This window comes from Copadichromis virginalis, linkage group LG4 (genome assembly GCF_057382275.1).
Source record: "Copadichromis virginalis isolate Kocher_CV1m ecotype Utaka linkage group LG4, C_Virginalis_male_GT1.1, whole genome shotgun sequence".
NCBI lineage: Eukaryota > Metazoa > Chordata > Actinopteri > Cichliformes > Cichlidae > Copadichromis > Copadichromis virginalis.
In genome coordinates this window covers 884,781-897,687 of record NC_140621.1, presented here as the reverse complement: position 1 = coordinate 897,687, position 12,907 = coordinate 884,781, and the positions used below count along the sequence as shown (strand labels likewise).

The following is a 12,907-nucleotide window of genomic DNA, read 5'->3' as shown; positions in this document are numbered from 1 at the left end:
AATCCCTCTCTCTCTCTCTATTGTTTTTCTTTTTAACACAAATCTCTGATACAACTGTCCTGATTGTATCCAGTATGGATGGAAAAACGTGGACTTCATAAATGAAATTGCCTCTAAGGTCCTGTTTCTTGTCAGTAACCATATCTAACTGTAAGGCTGCCATCACCAGCCTGTGTATATATTGCATTAGGTTTCCTGGTGATCTAAACTTTATGCAGGTGTGAGTTTGAATGGTTGTCTGTGTCTCTGTGAACTAAGGGGAAGAGACTGGTTAAAGAATTTACAGTAAGTTAGATTTAAGAAAGAGACCAACAGCACTTTACTAACTGTAGCACACTTTGTTTGTTTTTTGTTTTGTTTTTTTTAGGCTGAGCAGCTGTAACCTGTCAGAGAGCGGCTGTAAAGATTTGTTGTCAGTCGTCAGCTCCCAGTCCTGTAATCTGAGAGAGCTGGACCTGAGTACCAACAGCCTGAATGATTCAGCAGTAAAGTTTCTGTCTGCTTCAGTGAAGAGTCCACACGCCAAACTGAATGTTCTGAGGTCAGATCAATTTGTATTCTGTATTTGGTTTGTTTGTTTTTATCAACTGACAAAATTAAACAACTTTTATTCATTGTTCTTTCTTAGCATTTTTAGTCATTTCTGTGTTAAAGTGGAGTTTTACTAACCTGATCAGAAGAAGACAATAAGGATTCTTTAAAATACAGGATTAGTTATTGCACGCTGATTACACTTTAACAACAGTCTTTGTTCATGTTTTTATTTTCAGACTCAATGTCTGTCAACTCTCAGAGGAAAACTGTGAAGCTCTGTCCTTAGTTCTCAGCTCTCAGTCCTCTAGTATGAGAGAGCTGGACCTGAGTATAAAAAACCTACAGGTTTCAGGATTGAAGATTCTGTTTACTGGACTACAAAGTTTAAACTGTGAACTCAATACTTTGAGGTCAGATCAAAAGATAATTTGTTTTTTCAGAATTAACCAATTAAATGCATTTTATACAAGTTCATCCATAAAATGTTGTTGATTAGTATCTTAAGTTTTCCCTTAAGAAAAATTATCAAGACGGGATTTAATATTACACAATCTATTAACACACCTTACAGTATTGTTTCATTGATTGTCTTTTATTTCTCAGACTGAGTGGCTGTAACCTCTCAGATAGAAGCTTTGAAGTTCTGTCCTCAGTTCTCAGCTCCCAGTCCTCTAGTCTGAGAGAGTTGGACCTGAGTAACTCTGACCTGCTGGATTCAGGAGTGAAGCTTCTGTCTACTGGACTAAAGCGTTCACAGTGTATAGTGGAAACTCTCAGGTTAGGATTCAAACTTTTCCACAGATTATCATTTAAAATATTAATTATATTACTGCATTAACAGGTTATCTTTTTGAAGTGAACTTTAATTTACATCTGAGTGGATTATGTCTGTGAAGGTTCTCAGTCATCCAGGTCATCGTAGTCCAAGGAGCTTGAAAAGAAAAGTGTCTGGACTTCTTTAGGTTGCTTAAAGACGTTTCACCTCTCATCCGAGAAGCTTCTTCAGTTCCAGGGTAAAATAGTGGAGAGTCCCAGATTTAAACCTCGTGGAAGTATCCCCACAAGGAGGGACAAAGGACCCCCTGATGATCCTCTACCTAATCACATGAGCAAAGGTGTGAAAATGGGTGTGGGTCACAATCAGCCAAGGTTTCGGATGAGCTCATTGTGAAACCTAGCCCCACCCTATCATGTGATTTGCTGAGGTCAGATCGCCCAGCGTGTGATTGGGCGTTAAGGCGTCTGGGAAGGGATCACAGAACTGGATTATAGATGGCAGACAGTTGTTGTCGTAACCCACCACCTCTGTTCAAAGATGGTTGCTCACAGTGGACATATCCACTGTGAGCAACCCGTTTTCACACATTGGCTCTCGTGATTAGGTAGAGGATCATTAGGGGGTCTATTGTCCCTCTTGGGGGGACACTCCCACAGGGTTTAAATCTGGGACTCTCCTCCATTGGACCCTAGAACTGAAGAAGCTTCTCGGATGAGAGGTGAAACGTCTTCGAGCAACTTAAAGAAGTCAAGACGATTACAGCACCTCAGTCAGAAAATGTGGACACAACATCATCAAAGACCGCACCCACTCACAGCACATACTGTTCACACTCCTAGAGGAATGTGAAAGCAAGGACAACCAGATGAAAAAACAATTTCCATCCAAAGGCCATCAGGGTAGTGAATCACTGACTCATTGCTGAACTGTGAAGATCTTAGACCTTTAAATTTGCGATTTTGAACATTTATATACAATATAATACAACTTCATACAATAAAAAAAAATTTAATATCACATATCCTGAATATCTACTAATGGGACAGTGTTGCCTAACTACTTGCACTGCAAATGCTACATAAGTTTGTTTATTATTTTCTATGCTCAGAGTTAAGTTTATTCTGTATATTAGTTAGTTGAATATCTAGTCGTGAAGGGAACTTGATTAGTAAGAATTTTATTGCTCTGCATAACCACTTGTGTTTTGCGGTGTATATAACAATAAAATTCTTAAATCCTGAATCTTAACATATGTGTAGGTTCAAGTTTTAGAGCTCTAAAGTGCAGCTATCATGTTAGGAACATGTTAGGAATTGACAGTAACACTGAGCACGCAGTTCAAATCTTTATTTTTTACCACTCGCTGCATTCTTGATATTCATGAATTCAGCAGGTTAATGACTGTCTGCAGCATTAATCTCATATTTCCATCTAATGTGTTGAATTTGACTGTTTTATTTGATGTTCTTTATGATCTCTAGCACCAGTTCATCTGTAGGCCATGCTCAGTCCATCCATTTAGTGAAATGAGTGAATGATGTTTAAAGGTTTCAGGTTTCAGAGCTCATCACAGCACAGAAACAGCTTTAGTGAAGGTTACAAATGATCTTCTTATGGCCTCTGACAGTGGACTCATCTCTGTGCTTGTCCTGCTAGACCTTAGTGCAGCATTCGATACTGTTGACCATAATATCCTATTAGAGCGATTAGAACATGCTGTAGGTATTACAGGTACTGCACTGCAGTGGTTTGTGTCATATCTATCTAATAGACTCCAATTTGTGCATGTAAATGGAGAGTCCTCTTCACACACTGAGGTTAATTATGGAGTTCCACAGGGTTCAGTGCTAGGACCAATTCTGTTTACATTATACATGCTTCCCTTAGGCAGCATCATTAGAAGACATAGCATAAATTTTCACTGCTATGCCGATGACACCCAGCTCTATCTGTCCATGAAGCCAGATAACACACACCAATGAGTTAAACTGCAGGAATGTCTTAAAGACATAAAGACCTGGATGGCCGCTAACTTTCTGCTTCTTAATTCAGATAAAACTGAGGTTATTGTACTCGGCCCTGAAAATCTTAGAAATATGGTATCTAAGCAGATTCTTACTCTGGATGGCATTACCTTGGCCTCCAGTAACGCTGTGAGGAACCTTGGAGTCATTTTTGACCAGGACATGTCCTTCAATGCACATATTAAACAAATATGTAAGACTGCTTTCTTCCATTTGCGCAACATCTCTAAAATTAGAAATATCCTGTCTCAGAGTGACGCTAAAAAACTAGTTCATGCATTTATTACTTCCAGGCTGGACGACTGTAATTCATTATTATCAGGATGTCCAAAAAACTCCCTGAAAAGCCTTCAGCTAATCCAAAATGCTGCAGCAAGAGTCCTGACAGGGACTAGAAAGAGAGCATATTTCTCCTGTTTTGTATTCCCTTCATTGGCTTCCTGTTAAATCCAGAATTGAATTCAAAATCCTGCTCCTCACATACAAGGTCTTAAATAATCAGGCCCCATCTTATCTTAATGACCTTGTAGTACCATATCACCCTATTAGAGCACTTCGCTCTCGCTCTGCAGGCCTTCTTGTTGTTCCTAGAGTATTTAAAAGTAGAATGGGAGGCAGAGCCTTCAGTTTTCAGGCCCCTCTTCTGTGGAACCAGCTTCCAGTTTGGATTCGGGAGACAGACACTATCTCTACTTTCAAGATTAGGCTTAAAACTTTCCTTTTTGCTAAAGCATATAGTTAGGGCTGGACCAGGTGATCCTGAATCCTCCCTTGCTTATGTTGCAATAGACGTAGGCTGCCGGGGGATTCCCATGATGCATTGAGTTTTTCCTTTCCAGTCACCTTTCTCACTCAATATCTATTAATAGACCTCTCTGCATTGAATCATATCTGTTATTAACCTCTGTCTCTCTTCCACAGCATGTCTTTTATCCTGTCTTCCTTCTCTCACCCCAACCGGTCGCAGCAGATGGCCGCCCCTCCCTGAGCCTGGTTCTGCTGGAGGTTTCTTCCTGTTAAAAGGGAGTTTTTCCTTCCCACTGTCACCAAAGTGCTTGCTCATAGGGGGTCATATAATTGTTGGGTTTTTCTCTGTATCTATGAAGCGCCTTGAGGTGACTTTTGTTGTGATTTGGCGCTATATAAATAAAATTGAATTGAATTGAATTGAAAGGTCTCCTTGTTATGTGAGCGTGCACAGATCATGAAGCAGAAAGCCTGAGTTAACAGATAAATGATCTGTTAACCCAGGCTTGGGGCTTTCTCTCTAATATTGTTGGCTGTTACCATACATTGTTAAACAACATGAGATGACTTTAGTTGTGTGTACAGTATTGTCAGTTGTAAAGTTAGATTAAACTGAATTGATGTAAATGGATAGGTGTTATTGTATATGACAAAGAGAAAATGATTGTTGACAGATGGATTGTTGTTTTGTGTGTCTGCAGTCTGTCAGGCTGTCTGATCACAGAGGAAGGCTGTACTTCTCTGGCCTCAGCTCTGAGCTCCAACCCCTCCCATCTGAGAGAGCTGGACCTACGCTACAATCATCCAGGAGACTCAGGATTGAAGCTGCTGTCGGCTGGACTGAAGGAACCAGGCTGGAGACTGGACACTCTCAGGTATGGAGAGAGTGTCTGATAGAGGAGGAAAAGCTGGAAACATTTCCTGTGTCCTTCACTCACTTCTTGTTTGTTCATAACACATGAACTGATCAATAAGAGATATTCCTGTAGGAGATGTCCAGGGAGCACTTCTCCGGGAACAACTTGTAGATATCTCAGTACATTTAGTATTCATCTTTCTATAGAAAGGGTATTAAAATAAGCACTGAATAAAAATAAACAGTGAAAACTGTCAGCTTAGCTTAATCAAAATAAAAATAAAGAAAAAATCATTATTTTACAATCAGAGCTGTGGAAGAAGCTGACAAATAGAGGGAGATGCTTCTCTGCACTTAAACCATACCATACCATAATTTATTTATATAGCACATGGCTGACCAAAGTGCTGTAAGATAAGATAAGATAAGATAAGATAGAACTTTATTAATCCCTCGGGTGGGTTCCTCTGGGAAATTCGACTTCCAAAAAAAGCACAGCAACGACCGAAGTTACAGTTACAGAACTGTATATATATATATATATATATATATATATATATATATATATATATATATATATATATATATACACACACACACACACACATATATAAATACAGAGACAAATATAAATAAAATATACAAAGGGGATAAATAGAATAAATAGGAATAAAAAATAAAAATACAAGTGAATTGCACATTTCAAGTATTGAGTCTATTGCACTGTTGACTATTTACAAAAAGTATTGCACAAGGTATTGTACAGTGAGGTGCAGAGGCACTACAGCTTAGTTGTTCCCCCCTCCTTTGTCCTCCTGTTTCCTCTCCCTCTCCCCTCCAGAGAGGAGTTAAACAGTCTGATGGCGTGTGGGACAAAGGAGTTTTTAAGTCTGTTAGTTCTTGTCTTGGGGAGAAGCAACCTGTCACTGAACAGACTCTTCTGGTTGTTTATGGCCGTGTGCAGAGGATGCCCAGCATTGTCCATAATGTCCATCAGTTTCTTTAATGTCCTTTTCTCTGCCACTGTCACCAGAGTGTCCAGCTTCATGCCGACCACAGAGCTAGCCCTCCTGATCAGTTTCTCCAGCCTGGATGAGTCCCTCTTTGCTGTGCTGCTCCCCCAGCACACCACAGCATAGAAAAGTACTCCAGCAACCACTGACTGGTAAAACATCCTCAGGAGCTTCCTGCAGATGTTAAAAGACCTCAGCCTCCTGAGGAAGTACAGTCGGCTTTGGGCTTTTTTATACAGGTGCTCTGTGTTGCATGACCAGTCCAGTTTATTGTCCACCCACAGCCCGAGGTACTTGTACTTGTTGACCACCTCCACCTCCTCCCCCTCTATCTGAACTGGCAGTGGACCTTCTCTGGACCTCCCGAAGTCCACAACCAGTTCCTTAGTCTTTGAGGTGTTGAGTTGCAGGTGGTTTGTATGACTCCATGCGACAAAGTTCCTCACCAGACTTCTGTACTCCTCTTCCTGATCATCCCAGATACACCCCATGATGGCTGTGTCGTCTGCAAACTTCTGAATATGGCATAATTCAGAGTTGTAGCAGAAGTCAGAGGTGTACAGGGTGAAGAGAAGAGGGGACAGCACAGTTCCCTGTGGTGCTCCTGTGCTGCTGACCACTGTGTCAGACGTGATGTCCTTCAGCCTGACGTACTGTGGTCTGTCGGTGAGGTAGTCGGAGATCCAAACCACCAGGCAGGGGTACAGCAGAAATATAATAAATACAATAAGAATAATAAATACAATAAATAAATAACAATAAAATAACAGTGTCAGTGACCCACTAAATCAAAGGCCAGGCAATAAAGTTGAGTTTTTAATCTGGATTTAAAAACCACCACTGATGTAGACTGCCTAATGTGAAGAGGAGGATCGTTCCAAAGATTCGGGGTCCACAATAGAGAAAGCTTGGTCTCCTCTAAGGTTTAGCCATGAGAGCAACAGCTTCTAAGCCATAGGTGTCAAACTCTGGCCCGCGGGCCAAGTTTGGCCCGCAGCCTAATTACATTTGGCCCGCGAAGCCATACCTAATTACTATTAGAGCTGGCCTACTGGTATTTTACAGCTAATATATATATTGTTTAGTATTAAGCTTTGCTTGTTCCATATTCAGTTTTTCAGCATCAGAGTCCATAAGAAGAGATTCATTCTTATATCTAGAGGAATATATTTCAATAAATATTAACGTTAGCCCGCGACTTTGTTCCAGTTTTGAATTTTGGCCCACTGTGTATTTGAGTTTGACACCCCTGTTCTAAGCTGACCGGAGTGAGCGAGGTGGGATATAGGGCGTCAGCAGATCGCACAAATATACAGGTGCCAGACAATTTACGGATTTAAAAAACAGGAAAAGAATTTTAAAATAGATCCTAAATTCAATTGGAAGCCAGTGTAAGGAGGCCAGAAGTGGAGTATTAAGCTCAAATTTTCTTTACCAGTTTACCACTTTTACCAATTTTCTTTTAAAAACCGTGCCGCAACAGTTGCAGGTGTGACCGAGTGCCCTGGCCAACCCCCATTAAAAGGAGTTGCAGTAATCCAAGCGTAAGGTTATCAAAGCATTGTTGACAGTTTCGAAGTCACGCCTGTAAAGAAAAGACTCAACCTTCGACAGATGTCTGAGGTGATAGAATGAAGATATCACCACCCCGTGGCCATCAAATCATAGAGCAGTGTAAATTGGGACTGAATAAATCCATGATTTAACATCAGACAATCAAGCAGGAGTCCAATCGAATAAAATGACAGTAAACAGCATCCTCGACATGCAAGTTACAGAAAGAGAATCCATATGATATCACCAAGTCCAATGTGTGACCTTGTTCTTGAGTGGTGCCCTTAACAGACTGAACAAGATTAAAAGAGTTCACTAAGTCCATGAAGTCCTTACCAGGGGCTTCTCTGGGCAAACGACGTGAATATTAAAATCACAAAGTAAAAGGAGATGGTCATACCGTGATGCACAGTGAGCAAGAAAGTCCAAAAAAAAAAAAAAAAACTCAGATAAAAAAATCCTGATATGTTATATATCACTGAGTTACAGAAGAATCAGAAAGAAAGGAGGCAGTTATGACTGTTGGCTTGGATACAATGATCAGTCCTGGTGTCTAAACTGCTCCTCCTTTCAGGGTGGAGCCTGCTGGAGTCCGATGGTTGAGACCAGGTCTGAGGAAGTGTAAGTGTGCTTTTAACGTGATTCATGAAAACAAAGCAGCACACATTCAACCATCTTCATCATTCTGATGTCAGGAGCCATCATCAAAGTGTCAATCAATGAACAGATGATGGATCAATAACTGCAGCTGGATTGTGTTTGCTCTCTCCATCAGATTCCTGTCAACTCACAATCGACACAAACACAGTGAACACAAAGCTCCAACTGTCTGACAACAACAGGAATGTGACATGTGTGGAGGAGGTTCAGTCATATCCTGATCATCCAGACAGATTTGATAGTTGGGAACAGCTACTGTGTAGAAATGGTCTGACTGGTCGCTGTTACTGGGAGGTCGAGTGGAGAGGAAGGGTTGATATATCAGTGAGTTACAGAACAATCAGAAGGAAAGGAGGCAGTTATGACTGTGTGTTTGGATACAATAATCAGTCCTGGTGTCTAAACTGCTCTGGGGATGGTCCACAATTTGCCAGGCATAATAGTATGAAAGGACGCATCTCCTCCATCTCCTCCTCCTCTGTCTCTAACAGAGCAGCAGTGTATGTGGACTGTCCTGCTGGCACTCTGTCCTTCTACAGAGTCTCCTCTGACACTCTGATCCACCTCCACACCTTCAACACCACATTCACTCAAACTCTTTATCCTGGGTTTTGGTTCTATCCTGGTTCCTCAGTGACTCTGTGCTGAGTGGAGTGTAAAGAGTGTCCTCCTGTTAGAGAAACACTGACTGTTGAACAGATAGTTCAGTCTGTACATGTCTGTCTCTTTCACTCACAAACACATTTTCAGATTCATGGATTCAATCAGTTGATGTTTGAAACTGTTCTAAATGATTCCTTGTAAACTTCTTCCTCTTCAGTCCTTTAAAGATGGAAGCTCCCATTATTCCAGGATCCACATGTTGTTTTTCTGAAAATATTGGCTCAATAGTTTTGAATGCAGTTCTAAGCAGAATCTGATTGTATTGAGGGAATGCATGTAGCTTATCTAATAAACAGCAAAGGCTTCAATCCTCATTTGAAAGTAGTCTTGTGTTTTTCCCATGTTGATCAAGAACATGGTGCAGGATGTTGGTAAGAGCTTGGTTCTCAATCTCTTAGAAACATGTAAATATGTGTGTATAGCACTGCATATGTTGGGTATCACTTTAGTTTGTATGAAACTATTAGAAGCTGATTCATTGTCTCTGTGAAGGTTCTCAGTCATCCAGGTCATCGTAGTCTAGGATGCGTGGAAAGAAAAGAGTCTGGACTATTTAAGTTGCTTGAAGGCGTTTCACCTCTCATCCGAGAAGCTTCTTCAGTTCGAGGTTAAATGGTGGAGAGTCCCAGATTTAAACCCTGTGGGAGTGTCCCCCCCAAGAGGGACAATAGACATTAATCACACTAATCACATGAGCCAAGGTGTGAAAACAGGTTGCTCACAGTGGATATGTCCACTGTGAGCCACCATCTTTGAACAGAGGTGGTGGGTTACGACAACAACTGTCTGCCATCTATAATCCAGTTCTGTGATCCCTTCCTAGATGCCTTAACGCCCACTCACACCCTGGGCGATCTGACCTCAGCAAATCACATGATAGGGTGGGGCCAGGTTTCACAATGAGCTCACCCGAAACCTTGGCTGATTGTGACCCACACCCATTTTCACGCCTTGGCTCGTGTGATTGTGATTGATTGATTATTAGTTGAAGTTCATAATGGAGTAAAAAGTTGCAGTTAAAAGTTACTCAATGTATTATTTAATTTCTTTCAAATATGTAAATGTATAAACAAGGGTAAAAGAAGTCCCATTAAGACACAGGTGTCAAACTCTGGCCCACGGGCCAAATTTGGCCCGCAGCTTAATTACATTTGGCCCGCGAAGCCATACCAAATTACTATTAGAGCTGGCCTACTGGTATTATACAGCAAATATATATATCGTTTAGTATTAAGCTTTGCTTGTTCCATATTCAGTTTTTTAGCAAAACTTGTTTGAGTCCATAAGAAAAGATTCATTCTTATATTTGGAGTAAGATTTTTTTTCCAATAAATATTAATGTTAGACCGCGACTTTGTTCCAGTTGTGAATTTTGGCTCACTGTGTATTTGAGTTTGACACCCCTGCATTAAGAGATGTAATGTAACACAGGCTAAAACAGTTAAAAGAGTTCATGACTATGTTCAACCGGATAACAATCCTTAATGTGACTACAACCTGTGTAAAATTCAATCTGTGATCTACTTGTCGAGCCTGGGGAATAATCCTTGTGATTCAGTGATCATGATTGATTCGTTATGCCTGACGTTGCGGGAGGGGGAGCTCTGGCCACGATGCCTCATTTGCAATGAAGCTGCTGAAAGAGAAGCATCATGTCTGAGCGTCATCATTGACTTATCCCCTTTTCAGGTCAGAATTGAGCAATTCTGCTTTTGAACTTTACAAATATGTATGTTGAGCTGTACTGACCGTGTTTCCAAATGTACCAAGAGGGTACTAGGAATATTTAGATGATTTGTGTTAACTGTGTTGTCAGGATAAGCTATAAGCAGCAAGCTAAGCTAAGCCCTCTGTTGGTGGCTAGTATGGAGCACTATTGTGCCAGACTGTGTATGAAACATACAGCATTGTGTGCATTTTGCATTTGATCTGGACAAAGAACATGTTTATTTTGTGTGAAGGGACAAATCAACATCAAACTCAACACAACATCAAACTTTATTTATAGAGCACATTTAAAAACCAGCGGTATACCAAAGTGCTTAACATAAAAGACAGAAAAGTAATATGAGTATTATAAGGCCTCAGCAAAGTATCAAATATACTCAGAGGTCATTGCCACTAATACACAGGGGTAGTATAAAATGCATATTAGTATTTTTATATGAATACTTGGTTTATTTTCTATACATTTAAGTTTAATGATCTAAGTTTGCTTATTGATTCATAAGCTGTTTTTGTAAATTCTTACATTCAATTTATTCTGTAACTTAAAGGAAAGGAAAGAAGACGGTCTTGAGATATATTGTCTTACAACTAACAGAGACTGTACATCGTTGTTAAGATTTTAATACTTTTGTATGTATGTTTATATTTCTGAGTCATTCGCAATGAAGCTGCTGAAAGAGAAGTATCATGTCTGAGTGTCATCATTGACTTATCCCCTTTTCAGGGTGTAACATGATTAGGTAGGGGGTCATCAGGGGGTCGTTTTGTCCCTCTTTGGGGGTATACTCCACCATTTGACCTTAGAACTGAAGAAGAGGTGAAACGTCTTCAAGCAACTTAGAGAGGTCCAGACGCTTTTCTTTCCAAGCTCCTTAGACAAGGTTGAAAATGGTTTATCTTTTCATTCTTTCCTAACCTGGAAGCAACATGAGGCAGCTCGTGTATCAATGTTACCAAACGAAGGCGTCTAGCCTGGATATCAGCTGTGAAATGAGCTGATATCCAGTTCTCTTCCATCTCCAGATATCTGTTGGTGCTCCAGACATTTTCATTCCGGTAAGTTCTAAATATGTTCATATCACTCTTTATAGCCTAATAGTTTTATTTTCGATGCGCTCTGAGGTCATAGCAAATTAGAACAAACATCCTAATGAGTGATTTTGCAGAACTACCTTCTATTTATAGAGTTGCTAATTATTTGGCATTATTGCAGCAAACCAGCCTATGGAATGGATGAAACACACCGTGACTGGGTTCCAGCGCTACACAAGCTCCTTAGACCAAGCTGATTCTGTCACGGTCTGGGTGGCAGACCGTGGGGGATGTTGGAGAAAAGGACCCAAACGCTGGACTTAGTGGAATGAGCAGTGGGTTTATTTACAGTGAGGTAAATGTACACCACACAATAAATCTCCAAAGTGCTCCCTCGACTCCCGTGACGTGTCTTCTCCTAAGTGCTGGTATTTCGTGCTCTCTGCCCCTGTGCCTTCGCACACCCCGTGTGTCTTGCAGTCCTGTGTTCCGCTGTCCTCCTGAGTCTAACTCAACGATCCTGCGCCGGAGGAAGCTCCATCGCTCTGTTAAGTAGCTCCCTCGACGAGCCTGATCAGAAGCAGGTGTGTGAGAACCTAGGTGTGACCGGCAGCCGGCAGGGCCACGCCCATCAGGCCTGCAGGTGGCTGTCCTTCGTCCTTCAGCCACACCCGCAGACACCCACACCTACACACACACCAGCATGGAACACAAGAGCACAGTGCAGCAAACATACATCCAATACAATAATAACAATAATAATAACAATAACAATAATAATAATGGTCCACACTGTTCACGGACCCCGAGTCCCCGGAACCAGGTCCGTGACAGATTCATTGTTTTTCATGCAGCTCTAATTTGATAAAACACTGCATCAAAAACAAAGAGAAAGTGATGTCACATCCGTTTATGTCCACACAATTAGAAGAATAATTTGGACATGTGTGAAGAACTCTAACCAAGAGAGCAAACCAAAACAAGAAAGCAATGTCAAACAGATCCTTCCAACAGACAATTTCCATGACTGGAACTGTTCAATCTAAAAATCCTACATTTGTATGGGTCACAAGCACATCAGCAGCAGTCATTATTTGAATCCCTTTAAATGTGTTGTTTGATTGAATAAGTCATATTAAACAGTGATTTAGATCAATAATATAATACTTTAGTGTTGTTAGCTTCATTGGAAACTTGCACACAGCTGTGAATGTGGGAGTGAGTGTGAATGGTTGTCTGTGTCTACGTGTCAGCCCTGCCACAGACTGGCCACCTGTCCAGGGTGGACCCCGCCTCTCGCCCTAACACAGCCTGGATA

The 12,907-nt window shown here is 41.0% G+C and overlaps 1 protein-coding gene across 5 annotated transcripts in view; it reads left to right on the top strand.

Annotated features, from left to right (window-relative positions):
* The window catches only part of LOC146710475 (NLR family CARD domain-containing protein 3-like), a 34,512-nt gene extending 25,479 nt beyond the window's left edge, over positions 1-9,033 (top strand). For 3 of the 5 annotated variants that reach the window (XM_085453018.1, XM_085453017.1, XM_085453016.1), the window contains 6 exons: positions 368-541; positions 771-944; positions 1,138-1,311; positions 4,785-4,958; positions 8,081-8,127; positions 8,282-9,033. In XM_085453018.1, coding sequence (XP_085309144.1) covers positions 368-541; positions 771-944; positions 1,138-1,311; positions 4,785-4,958; positions 8,081-8,127; positions 8,282-8,814 — 1,276 coding nt within the window. In that variant the 3' untranslated portion in view covers positions 8,815-9,033. The remainder of the gene's footprint in view (positions 1-367; positions 542-770; positions 945-1,137; positions 1,312-4,784; positions 4,959-8,080; positions 8,128-8,281) is intronic. The other 2 variants (XM_085453020.1, XM_085453021.1) reach the window with 2 other exon arrangements.
* Positions 9,034-12,907: the final 3,874 nt, after the last annotated feature.